Source organism: Pelodiscus sinensis, chromosome 11 (assembly GCF_049634645.1).
Source record: "Pelodiscus sinensis isolate JC-2024 chromosome 11, ASM4963464v1, whole genome shotgun sequence".
In the NCBI taxonomy this organism is placed as follows: domain Eukaryota; kingdom Metazoa; phylum Chordata; order Testudines; family Trionychidae; genus Pelodiscus; species Pelodiscus sinensis.
The window spans coordinates 41,381,909-41,395,822 of NC_134721.1; the positions used below are offsets into that span (position 1 = coordinate 41,381,909).

General features: G+C 44.5%; 1 protein-coding gene across 6 annotated transcripts in view; it reads right to left on the reverse strand.

Annotated features, from left to right (window-relative positions):
* NISCH (nischarin) overlaps positions 1-11,836 on the reverse strand; it is a 48,569-nt gene extending 36,733 nt beyond the window's left edge. For 3 of the 6 annotated variants that reach the window (XM_075939427.1, XM_075939426.1, XM_075939425.1), the window contains exons 1-3: positions 11,592-11,836; positions 7,072-7,155; positions 4,951-5,133 (exon numbers count right to left, since the gene is read on the reverse strand). In XM_075939427.1, coding sequence (XP_075795542.1) covers positions 4,951-5,133; positions 7,072-7,155; positions 11,592-11,669 — 345 coding nt within the window. In that variant the 5' untranslated portion in view covers positions 11,670-11,836. The remainder of the gene's footprint in view (positions 1-4,950; positions 5,134-7,071; positions 7,156-11,591) is intronic. The other 3 variants (XM_075939424.1, XM_075939428.1, XM_075939429.1) reach the window with 3 other exon arrangements.
* Between the last annotated feature and the right edge of the window lie 2,078 nt (positions 11,837-13,914).

A 13,914-nucleotide genomic window follows, 5' to 3' on the forward strand; every position in this document is an offset into this window, starting at 1 on the left:
GAGCAGTTGGGGTGCTGCCAGGTTGCTCCCGCGGCCCCGATGGGCGGCATTACCGGACCAACCCAGCAGCACCCCAGCTGCTCTGCCCCCGGCTTCCCCGATTCAGCTGCTGGTCAGTTTCAGCAGCGGCTGAATCGGGCGCAGAGCAGCTCCAATTGTCTGGCTGCCTGGAACACTTTCGTGTTTCTGATGGTGCCGGACCATCAGGAGTGCTGGACCAATGGAGTTTTACTGTAATCAGTTAACTTTCACTGTTACCCACAGGGCTCCAGGAAGCTGGCTTAAAAGATGATGCTGGGCGTGTATCAACTCCGGGGAGTCACCTGCCACCCATACTGTTGCCTCTGTGTCAGAAGCAGCAGCACAGGGCAGCAGGTGGGAGCCAATATGCGTGTTCTGTCCTCCAGAGAGCCGACTGCCACCCCTTAATTACATCCAAATGTTTATTTTGCCCACAGACAACTCTGATGCTTCATAACAAGGGGATAAAGACAGCGTCTATCAAAACCACACATTAGTTTGCTCATTTACTGAAGTATTTTAGAAAACATATTTCTGAAACAGAAGATGAAACTGCACTGAGCATGGATCTGTTGAAAATGTTCAACCCAAATAAACTTTGGATTAAAAGCTACAAAAGTTGCATTAAAAAAATAATTCAGCAGCATAGAATTGTTCTTGCTCCTGTTTTAAATGAACAAATTAGAACAGCAATTCTTAGAAAATGATGAGTAGGGCCCTACCAAACTGGCAGTCCATTTTGGTCAATTTCATGGTCAGGATTTTTAAAATCATAAATGTCATTATTTTACATAATTAAATAAAACATTTCACTGTGTTGTAACTGTAAAGATCCTGACCCAAAAAGGTGGTGTGTGAGGGTTGTAAGGTTACTGTAGGAGAGGTGGCTGCACTGCTACCTTCAGACCTGGGCAGCTGGAGAGCAGTGGCTAGGACTGAGAGCTACCGCCAGCAGCAGTAAGCATGATATGATATTGCCACCTTTATTTCTGCACTGCTGCCTGCAGAGCTGGGACTTAGTCAGCAGCTGCCACTCTCCAGGTCTCAACTAACCACTCTCAAACTGGGGGTCCTCACCCAAAAGGGATTTGCAGAAGGCTCACAAGGTTATTTTAGGAGGATCACAGTATTGCCGCCCTTCTTTCTTCGTTGCCTGCAGAGCTGTGCAACCGGAGCTCAGTGGTTGTAACGTTGGCTGTGTACCCAGCTCTGAAGGCAGCATCCTGCCAGCAGCAGTGCAGAATAACACCATACCCATGTCACCCTTACTTCTGTGTTGTGTCTGTGGCCATAATACAGCGGCTGCTTACTCTGCAGGCAGCAGTGCAGAAGGCTGGTAATACCATACAATGCCATTGTTATTTCTGCCTTCAAAGTTGTATTTCTGGCCAGCAGCCACTGCTCTCCAGCTGCCTAGCTGGAAAGGCAATACTGCTGCCAGAAGCTGCATAGAAGTAAGGGTGTAGCAGGACCACAACTCCCATAACCTTGCAACCCCCACACAACTTCTTTTTGTATCAGGACTCCTACAATTACAAACACAAAGAACATTCAGATTTAAATATTTGAATCGTGAAATTTACCATTTTAAAAATCCCATGACTGTGAAATTGACCAAAATGAACTGTGAATTTGGTGGGGCCCCAAGCACAACACAAGGGGCTCGTCTACACTGGCCCCTTTTCCGGAAGGGGCATGTTAATTTCAGCCATCGTAGTAGGGAAATGCGCGGGGGATTTAAATATCCCCTGCGGCATTTAAATAAAAATGTCCGCCGCTTTTTTCCGGCTTTTAGAAAAGCCGGAAAAGAGCGTCTACACTGGCCCCGATCCTCCGGAAAAAGCGCCCTTTTCCGGAGGCTCTTATTCCTACTTCAAAGTACTTCAAAGTAGGAATAAGACCCTCCGGAAAAGGGCGCTTTTTCCGGAGGATCGGGGCCAGTGTAGACGCTCTTTTCCGGCTTTTCTAAAAGCCGGAAAAAAGCGGCGGACATTTTTATTTAAATGCCGCGGGGGATATTTAAATCCCCCACGCATTTCCCTACTACCATGGCTGAAATTAACATGCCCCTTCCGGAAAAGGGGCCAATGTAGACATAGCCAAGAAGTCTGAGGTCACCCACTGAAGTTAACAGATAGCAGGATTACAACAAACAAGTGTTTTTCCATACAAAATGCAGTCAGTTTTTAGACCCCCTTACCAGGGAATGTTGTGAAGGCCAGACATATAACTGGTTTCAAAAAAGCATTAAATAAATTCATGGAGGACAGATCCATCAAACCCATGCTCTGGGTGTGCCCAAGCCACTAAGTGCCAGAAGTTGGGACTGAAAGACTGTGGGTAGATCACTCTACAAATGTCCTGTTCTGTTCATTCCCTTCGCAGCATCTGGCACTAGCCACTTTCAGAAGACAGGACATTGACATATGGGTTTAAAAGCCTGCTAGGGGGTGCTTTTATTTAGCAGAATTGTTAATATTAAGGCTTTTTTGATGTGTAACTAACTAATGTTGTAAATATTTAAAAGTATTCTTGAACATCTGAGCAACATGATTTAACGAGTTCAAACATCAACCCAGATTTGCCTACTAGGAAAAAATAGTATAATTTAAGCAACATTTCACTTCGCTGTTAACTCACAAGTACTATCCAAAGAACGGATGAGAGTTGATCTGTTTAGAGCTAAACACAGCTCTAATAATTTTTTAAAAAGCTATGTGGTTGAATACATAGCAGTATGTTTCAATGAGCTGGGTTTGGATACATTCCCAGATGCAAATGGGAAGGCAATCTATCATAAAAGCAGAGGGGCTGGGCCGTCAAATCCTCTTCTCATCTCTGCCACTGACTTGCCAGATGGTCATATTGGGAAGTCTTAACCTTTGTCCCTGAGTTTGCTCAACCATAAAATATTGATGTGCCTCTCTCATTAGGTATATTTAGGCTTGGAATGATTAGATTGTTATTGGTAAAGGTAAATAAATGTTGACTTCAACATACACATAAGATACTTCAGAAGAACTACTATCCTGGGTAATAAATGAAATTGACAGATTGGCAAAGCATGAAAAGTGCTGCTTAAGGATTTATTAGAGTTTGATCAAAGGATATTTACTTTGTATATTTTTATATGTAATGTTGAAAATGTGTGTATTAACAGCTATAAAGCCTTAACTTTTTTTGATTCTCACTATCTACTATCATTAAATTGTCTGGCCCCTTACCTATTCCCTCCATAATTTCTCAGAACTGTGAACATTTAAATAGGAAAAAATAAACCAAAAATCAATTTAAATAATATTATATGGGCTTGTTACATTTTAGATGCTTAATGTCAGACACGTAAGGTTCATTTTCAGAGGCGTGGGTTAAGCACAACTCAGCAGCACCTCTGAAATTCACACCTCCTTCTATCTCAAACTGGGCAATCATGGTCAAGAAATAAAAACCATGTATTTGAAAATTTAGATCTAGATGTCTACCTAAATATGCCATTTTCCAAATTAATACTTGAAGAGGGAGACTATAGGTTAAGTAGCTTATACAAAAATGCTTTGCATATCCACTGTAGAAGTACTTCCACTTGAAATCAAAGACCTTCCAAAATATGAATGGATCAAAGTATCAACCCCAATTATATAGATAAGGAAACTAAAATACAGAGAAATTAAGTGACTTACTCATTGTCACACAAGAACGCTGTGCACAACCACACTAGAACCCGGACTTCTCTCTTAACCTTGTATTTTAAACATTATGTCATGTTACCAAGCACAGTTATATTTTTAAAAGCTGATAGTCATATTAATTTATCAGGATACAACTTATCGTGTCTGCTCAGAATCACACATTCATCCATTAAAAGCAATTGCTACATTTCCTTCCTGCTCAAACCCCAATGCAAATTCTTCTCTGTAATGTTTCATTATGCTTACAACAGAACAGCATGCTGCAAAAAGGAGAAATCCAATCATAAGAGATGAATGAACCATTTTCAACTGGTGGACTGCAATAAGGAGTTATTACTTTAAGCATCTTCTGCTATAATATTCTATTTGCTGGGTAGAACTTCCTCAAGAGGCCACTATCAGTACATTTTCCAGTAGAGAGACCATTTTTCTTCATCTGGTCCACTTGAAGCTGTCATAATATGAACCATTGTTCCAACCGCTAATCATTAAGTACAGGTTGGGTTCAATTACATAATCTTCCTTTTGAGACCTAGCAATATTGATTTCAGTCTAACAATGCAAGTCAGATTCATTCAAAACATTAGGGTACATTAGGGTATTCCTCCAACATATTTTTCATTCCAAAGGCCCTGTCCTCATTATTTGATAGAAGTTTCAATGACAGTAGGGACAGCGTCAAAGATGTTATTGACAAAACTCATTCTATGACCTAACTTTTTATTTGTCCAAACCCTGCAGAGACTGAGGTTAATCAAGTAAAAAAATAACAAGCTACAGGCAGTCCCCGGGTTACATACAAGATAGGGACTGTAGGTTTGTTCTTAAGTTGAATTTGTATCTAAGTCAGAACTGGTACATATTGTAGGGGAAACTCTAGCCAAACATTTCTCCAGAGCTCAGTTTTATTCTCCCACACCTCACTTCCCTCAGTCCTTTATTCTCAAGCTGAGATGTCTGCTGAGAGAAGCCGCTCCGCATCTCCCTGGTCTGTTGGGGGGAGTGCTAGCTTCGCGTCTCCCTGGTTTGCTGGGGGGAAGCAGCTAGTGCGGAGTTGCCTCACCCCGTTTGTAAGTAGGGATCTGATGTAAGTCGGATCCATGTAACCCGGGGACTGCCTGTACTTAAAATTAGGAGGTAAACTTCACTGGACTCCTGCTCTGCTCATTGACTCAAATGGGCAAAATACTATGGTGAGAGGGCACTTTATAAATACCTACATAGCTAGCACGTAACTTACATATAAATGAAAGTGTAAAAAGTGAGACAAAACTTTGGGTGCAGCAACGGGGAACTTGACGAGAAGTGTTTGCAGGTAAACTTCTAATTCCTTCTCTCTTTTCTCCACTAGACTTTTGGAATTTTTCCCAATGATCTTCTTGGGAGGCAGCAGGTTTTTGTCTATCCTCTTTTCTGAAACAAGCTGTAGAAACAGCAATATTATAAGTTATCATCTAAAATAGTTTTTGATCTAGCAAGAAGGGTACAATATTGTACAACAAAGTATTATGCAAATGTTTTCTTTTTTCCTGTAACATTGCTTTGAATTTCAGACATTTTTGGAGGGAGATAAGAACGAAACAACATGAAAACAGTTAACAGCAAATTTAACACTAATAATTTATTTTTCTGGAGTCTGATCCTTGACTATACCTTCACCATGGAATGTGAACATTAACAAAAAACATTTGCCTACTCCTCCTATTCAGATACCACAGAGATAATTGCAATATAAATGCTTAAGACAATAAGTACAGGTTGGTCCTCCCTGGTCCAGCACCCTCTACTTTCGGGATCTGAGTGGTCCCGAACTGGGGAGTTTGCCAGACCAGGGGAAGTCAAAGCTTCCCATCCACCACCAGCCTGGGGTTTCGTGTCCGCTGCCAGCTGCCCTGCCGCTGGCATTGGCTGCTGCTGAGCTCCAGCTGTCAGACTCGATTCCCACTTCCAGGGCACTCTGATCCAGCAAGATTGTGATCCTGCTGGATGTTGCCGAATCAGAGTCCTAGATTAGAGAAAAAGCGACGAGGAGTCCTGTGGCACCTTATAGACTAACTGAAGTGTAGGAGCATAAGCTTTTGTGGGCAAAGACCCACTTCGTCAGATGCATGTCATGCATCTGACGAAGTGGGTCTTTGCCCACGAAAGCTTATGCTCCTACACTTCAGTTAGTCTATAAGGTGCCACAGGACTCCTCGTCGCTTTTGCAGATTCAGACTAACACGGCTACCCCTTTGATACTAGATTAGAGAGGTTCAACAAGTACTACAGGATACCAAGTGAGACCCTGAGACATTCTCATAGCAGATCTGGATGTCTTGGACTCAGAATCGCCCATTTCCATGTTGCTGTTGTAAATCAGTACAGGTTGGTAAGCATTAGGCTCTCACAATCATTGCTATGTGCAATCAGCACACACCTCGCTTCATGTGCCCTTGCTTTAAGTGCAGGTCACTTTTGTAATACTGATAGGAAGTAAACTACATGGACAAAAACCAGCAGTACCTGGCAACAAAATGTCTTGTGAGCCACACACAGAAATAGGGATGTGAATGGTTAACCAGTGAGCAATACCCTTAATGGGTGATATTTACCCACTATGGTTAACCGGAGGCCCAGACCGGCAGGAGAATCTGGGTTCGGGGGTTGCTCTAGCTCAGACAGGCCTGCTGCATGATGCGGCAGGCCCAGCCAGAGCAGCTCACCATACCACAGGCGGGGGGTAGGCCTGCTGTAACCCATGCCCAGCCGCATTTAAGTGCTTAACCGGTCAAGCGTTACATTTAATTGGTTAACTGATTAAACAGGTTTTACATCTCTACATAGAACCCCAATAAGCTGCAAGTTGCCCACCACTGGTCTGCAAGCTTGATTCAAGGGTTTGGGGAAGGGCAGATGGTAGCTTCCAGGAGGTACAACACTGCTTTTTTTAGTTTTGCTGTGCACTAATTGAGCAGCTTCCCCCATCCGCACCCTCTCCTCCCTTCTCCCCTGCTGCTGGATAGCGGTGGTTGGTTTTGTGCCTTCTTTTGGCTTAGTCAGGGGAGGTGATGAAAACATTCTTAACTCTGCAAGCACAATGGCTATGACCCCTCCTAACGGTTGAATTACCTTTTTATTGGCTGACATGATCTAGCCAAGGCAGTATAAAAAAGGCAGACTGCATTGCTTGTGCAAGAACTTCATTTTGCAACCCAAGAAATCTCGACTCTTTCATTAACACTACATCCAAAAGGCCTAGTATTCTTTACTGTATATTTTCTAAAAAGAATGTCAGTAAGCTTGTGTTAGGAAGCAGGATTTGACAAGTTTTTCAAAATATTTTGCAGGTGGTGAAAAATCACAGTAATCTTCTCTTTACCTTTTCGTGCAGGTCATGGAAGTCACTGTAACGATGTTTGACTGTCCACTGATGACTCCCAACATTGACTTGAATAATATATACCTAAAGAAAGCAAACAGCAGAGTAAGGTACCTGAGGAGTATGAATGCTAAAGAAAAGATGATGATTATAGGTCTCTTGTAACATAACACTGAAAAATGATCCAGCAATGGTAGTTTGTTTTGTGTTATCCAACCTTAGTATCTAAGCATACCCAGCTAATACAGCAACAGAGCCAATGCACAAGGAATCTGGTCTCACTTACTAAGATGGTACATGAGGACAGGCAGCTGGCTCTCATTTAAACTCAGTTACCATTTATCTGTATGATTTAAAGATGAACCACAAATATCTCAAAATGTCACCTCTTTCTGCCCTATGCTCTGAACATTCCCTGCAGCTAAGTTACATGGCTCTTCAAAAGCTCCCTTCATAACCCTAAAAGCGAATAACTCTCCTTCAGGTCTACCAAATTCATCCCGTGTGACAACCTAGCATACATGTACAGACTTCACAGCTCCCACGAACTGAAGAGCAGCTCAGAGAAGCCTAGGCAAGTCCATGGTACATTTAAATAACTCTATTCCCTTACAGGTTACAGAAACTGAGAAGCCAGACAAGATAAACAGGATTTCTCAAGATCCAATGAGTCTGCTCCAAGCTACGACAGAGCTTCACAGTAGCTGTGTGCACGGTGGGCCATTACAGCTAAGATGCAACCAATTTACACCAGGGGACTCAAAGTATTTTACTATACAGGCACTGAATAGGTGAACCTTAAGATTTTCATTTGTAGGAGACTTTTTACACAGCTGCAGTGATTGTTTCTAAAGGTAACTCAATCTACCTTCTGACTGGTTGGAAGGAAGTCATCATGATGAAACCTGGAGGGTGTTGGAAGGTAAAAAGTGGTGGCAGAGGGGAACCCTAAACCAACACAGTCAATCTCCAAGTGTACAATAGAACAACACAAAATTTGAGGCACCACATTGTTTAACTTTTTTCTAGGATTCACATGAAGTGAAATAATCAGCTGAACAGCAAACCTTGAAATCACTGAATATAACCAGGAATTTGGAAGACTGCAGATCACATGGTCCCATTTTATAACTGTTAAAATGAAATGGTTCCATCACTAACCACATTTGAAAAAAAAAAAAAACCAACAATCCTTGTGATCAGTTTTCAAATCTAAATAAACGAAGAATGTCTTTGTTTTATGTGATCAGCCCAGCGCACTAAGATACAATGTACTAAAATAGATATCAATTTACACTTTAAAACTGGCTTACACCAAAAATGCTCAATTGTTCATGAAATAGCTGAATTTATGGCATGTTACTATGTTGCAAGACAAACGAGGTCTACAACTAGGGATGTAAAATCCTAAGTAGTTAACTGGTTAAACATTAAGTTTAACCAGTTAACAAATTAAACAGGTGAGGGTGGGGGGCTGTGCCATAGACAGGGGCTGCTCCAACCTAGCTGCTTCAGGCACCCCACTGGGCTGCTGACTCCCAGACTACATGCAGCCTCGGCAGGGCTGGAAGTGCAGGGGTGGGGAGGCTGCCAGCTCCCAGACCATGGAGCCAGCTGCTCCTGGGCCACTGGTTACCCATCCACATCCCTATCTACAACAGAATGCAATCAAGAGGTCTAGTGCACAGCACCTGCTACACGAAACAGTAATTGGGTGTCTGAAGTACAGTAATTATAAGATACAATTTAGGTCATACAAAGAATTACAGACTCATCTGAGTACTACATGCAATTATAAAGGTTGAAAGTGTATGCTAGAATTTGTGCTCGGTGAGAAACTGCAAAGCCCAGGTATAGGTCTCCACTTGCAGCTGTGACATTGGACACTTACGTGAAGACGCTTCTATGCCAATGGGAGAGCCTTTCTGATTGGCATAGTTCATCTCCCTCTGCTAATGGATAGCTATTAGGGATGTTAAGAAGCACGTAATTCGTTGATCATGTAGTCGATGGTTAACCAGTAAGGGGGTAGCACTCATGCCGGGTTGGCACGGCAGCTCTGCACTACAAGCACTTGTACTGAAGAGCTGCAGTAGGGGGTTGATGCTGGGTCCCAGGACTAAGAGCCAGCGTGGACAGGCTGGATCAGTCCTGGCTTGTGCTGGGACCCGGCTTTGACGGGGTACGGTCACAGAAGACCCCTCGGGGCTGCTTTTCAGAGTGCTAGCAAAGCCACTGACACTTGCCTCCTTGGTCTCTGGGGCTTCTCACCACCTTGTCCTGCCTGGCCAGCTCACCTGGTCTCCCCCAGCAAAGGCACAGATCACCGCCCCCCAAGGAGCAATACAGATACTGAAATTCTTCTGCTCCGAGGAAAATGCAGTTTTGGGGCCAGCTTCCAGGGATATATATTTAACAAACACCACACAGAATGCTCCTTTAAACCAAATTAATTGAAATATTCACTAGCTACCCATGTTTTGATTTACTCTGCCCAATATAAAAGTGTCCTGCACAGCAAACATGGGGCTTGCTTTTAAACAGCAAGTTTGCTTAAAACATCTGACTCATTGCAAAATGTGGAAAACATAAGGAAAATAGTCATGTTACAAATATTTAAAGAGACACCAATGTAAAATCTAAACAGTTATAGAATTTCAGGCACTACAACTGCCTTAGTTCTACAATAACATTTTCCTATTTTAAAAACTGCCCCGTTGCTGTGCGAAAGTTAACAAAGGTCTGTGCTGGAGCTAGGGGTGCTAAAAGATACTGCCATATCCATTGGCTTGAAATGATTTCCATCATCCACAGGGTTTACAACTTGATTCAATGGATCTCAGCACCCCTGTTCACAAAGGTAATGTGGAAAAAGTAAAAATGTTCCCCTCAAAATTTTCCAACTACCGTAAGCTTATACAGTATTTTATAACAGTGGGTAAAAAAAAAATCAGAAAGAAGTCATCTTAAAATTACACCATATCCCTTTAAATGGTGTCAGAAGCATTTTCTGAGCACTTAACTCTACCCACAGTGCAGAATGAAGTCTATGCAATCATACAAATGGAGTCAGTGAGAAGAGATTGTTCAGAGCATAGCAAACTAGAATAGGAGAACAAAGTTTTAGTTCTATGGAGTGATTTGATGGAGAGGTTTTCCCTGAGCTATCACTTCATAAGCTTCAGGAGGTAGCTGAGTTAGTCTATAAAGTGCTACCAGACTACTTGTTTTTTAAGTTTATCCTGTACAGACTAACGGAACATGTAGGTGGGCACAGCCCACAAAAGCTCATGATACCACCTACACGTTCCGTTAGTCTATAAAGTGCTACCAGACTACTTCTTGTTTTTTAAGTTTATTACTTTATAATTATTTTACACAGCTTTTTGAAACACAGACCAAGACATTATTTTATATAATTCCTACACAAAGTGTTTTCAAATAGAATTTGCATACTGTGGCATTTTAAATGCCTTCTCCAAGCTGCAAAAGCGGCAAGGAGTCCTGTGGCACCTTAGAGACTAACTGAAGTGTAGGAGCATAAGCTTCCGTGGGCGAAGACCCACTTCGTCAGATGCATGTCTTTGCCCACGAAAGCTTATGCTCCTACACTTTAGTTAGTCTCTAAGGCTGCGTCCAGACTCAAGGGTTTTAAAAAACGTCACCTGCGTCTATACTACAGCTGCGTTCTTTCAAAATTAAATCGAAATTCTTTTGACAGCGGAAAACCTCATTTCACGAGGAAGAACGCCTTTTTTCGAAACAAAATGCAGGCCAATGTAGCACTTTAAAGACTAACAAGATGGTTTATTAGATGATGAGCTTTCGTGGGCCAGACCCACTTCCTCAGATCAAAATCAGATCAAAGTGCTCTTTCGAAAAAAGGAATTCTTGAATGCAAACAGGGCTTCTTCGAAAGAGAGCATCCAGACTGCCTGGGTGCTTTCTTTCCAAAAAGCGGCTTGCTATTTCAAAAGTACTAGTTGCAGTCTAGACACTCTTTTTCGAAAGAAGCTTGCAGTCTAGACGTAGCCTAAGGTGCCTCGGGACTCCTTGCCGCTTTTGCAGATTCAGACTAACACGGCTCCCCCGCTGGTACTTCTCCAAGCTGTTCAGTGAACTCAGAAATATTTGCTGAAAATGTGAGTCCCCATCACCCTCCCCAAATCTCCTGATGTCCCCCAGGAAAACCCTCCACACGTTTCCATTACAAAAGCTCACGGTTAAACGGGCCACAGCGCACAGCACAGGGAGCCGGGCAGCGGCTCGCCCCACGCTCGCCTCAATACAAGGCTTGGCTCTGCTCCACGCAAGATTTTCAGCGGCGGCGGCTGGGGCCGGGTGCTGGGGCCCACCCGCAAGGCCCGGGAGCAGGCTCGTTCCCGGCGGGCCGCTGAGCGGGGTCCCGGGGGCTTTCGCAGCGCTGCCGGGGGCGGGGAGCGAGACGAGCCCGGCCGCCCTCACCCGCCTCGCACCGCCTGCCGCCCCTCCCTCCGCACCCCCCGCGGGGCGCCCCTCACCGTGTAGCTCTCCACCAGCTCGGAGCCGAGGATCCGGGCCTCCTTGGGCGGCTCCTCCCCGGCCCCCGCCGCCTCCATCCCTCGTCCCGCGCGGCGGCGGCCTGCCCGGGCTCACTCCGCCGCTCTCCTCCGCGCGGCAGCGCCGCGGCCCCGCGCACCAACCGCCAGCGCCATGTTGGTTCGCATCCCCGTCCCGCGCCCCCGCCGCAACGGGATTGGGGGCCCGCGCGCGAGCAGACGCACGGAAGGGGCGGGGCTACTCCAGAGGGGCGGGGCGTAGGGCCAGGCTGAGCCGCCGTGGCCGGGACCAAGCCCTGGAGGGGCGGGGCCTCAGGCTCACGGGGCGGGGCTATACCAGAGAAGAGGCGGGTTCGCCGTTTGGGGGCGGGGCTATGGCTCAGGCCAGGAGGGGGGATTCATGCAAGTTCCCTGGAAAATGGTTTTCCCAGGAGCCGGTGCAAGTCTCCTCTGGTGCCGCAGCGCTGGAGATAGCAAGAGCGTGGTAAAGAATAGCCACACCGTCTTGCAATAGCCACTTGAGGCCTCACACATCTAAGGGTAGCTGCTGCCCTGCCTTTCAGGCTGGTAACAGCTGCTTTCACAAGCATCTCAACACAGCAGCTCCATGAGGAAACTTTGCTCCTTGACATGGAACTTAATTAATGGAGATTGCCTATCTCCTAGAACTGAAAAGGACCTTGAAAGGTCATTGAGTCCAGTCCCCTGCCTTCACAGCAGGACCAAGTACCATCCCTGACAAATTTTTGCCCTAAATGGCCTCCACAAAGATTGAACTCTCAACCCTGGGTTTAGCAGGCCTGTGCTCAAACCACTGAGCTATCCCTCCCAGGTCCTTTCATCAGAAGACTGTCAGAATTACAAGGTTCCAGAGTAGCTGGCAATGGCAATTTAAGCTTAACAGAGAGTGAGACTGTTTCCAACTTCAGTGACACTAAAGTTAATCCACGGGGACGGATCTTCAGCTGGTGTAAATTGGCATAACTCTTTTGATGTCACTGAAGCCACTTTGATAATTCCAGTTACACCAATAAAGACCTAGACAGTTAACTGCTCTCTTCCAAAATTACACCAGTGTCATGGAGATCAAAGGGGCAAATTATGCCTTCATTTACACCCACACAACCAAGGATTGAATTAGGCTCAACTTTATCAAAATAAAGAAGTTAGGAAAGACAAAAGAGGGAGAGAAAGAGAGAGAAAGGGAAACACAAATGAAAGAAGAATTAATTAAAATTAATATCAGAATTAGGTATTAATTTAATTATACTAAAGACTTTTGGAGAACGATGGAGCAAATTTTGAGCTGAGATATGCTCCATGAATTGGGGCTGCATGCAGGGACGGATATAGGGCAGGGCGAGCGGGGCGGCCACCCCGGGCCCCGCGCTTCAAGAAGCCCCGCGCATGCGCTGTGTCAAAGGGGGGCCCCACGAAATTGTGCTGCCCTGGGCCCCACAAAATCGTCATCTGCCCCTGGTTGCATGGGATGTAATTCAAAAGAGAATTTGGCCCATATGAACAGCCATACTTGGTCAGACCAAAGGTCCATCTAGCCCAGGATCCTGTCCTCGGACAGTGGCCAATGCCAGATGCCCCAGAGGGAATGAACAGAACAGGGTATTATCAAGTGATCCCTCTCCTGTCATCCATTTCCAGCCTTTGACAAACAGAGGCAAGGGACACTATTCCTACCCATCCTGGCTAATAAGTATTGATGGACCTAGCCTCCGTGAATGTATCTATTTCTTTTTTGAACCCTGTTAAAGTCCTGATCTTCACAACATCCTCTGGCAAGGAGTTCCACAGGATGAGTGTGTGCTGAGTGAAGAAAAACTTCCTTTTGTTTTAAACCTGCTGTAAACAGGTTATGTAAACAGAACCTTCCAAATCAGTGTAGAGGAAAGTCTAAATTATGCCTTTGCTTACACTGTGCTTCCTAAGTAAGGGTAGAATATTTTATCATTAATAGTATCTGGCTTTTATGTAGCACTTTTCAGCAGTAGAGTTCAGAGTGCTTTACCAAGGAGGTATAATTGCCCCATTTACATGATACAGCACGTTTCATCCATAGATCTCAAAGTATTTTTGCAATGGAGGTAAGCATCATTATTCCCATTTTCTAGATGGGAAAACTGAATCACAGATAGATTAAGTGTTAAGAGGCTCTGTGTTTTGAGAACAAATAGGAGCACCTTGGAACTGGACAGTAAACAGATAGGACAAGTCTTCCATGTAGGGGCAAATGTCCGCTTGATAAATGAATACTCTTTTTTCCCCGAATGTGGGAGCTTTTCCCTTTTCT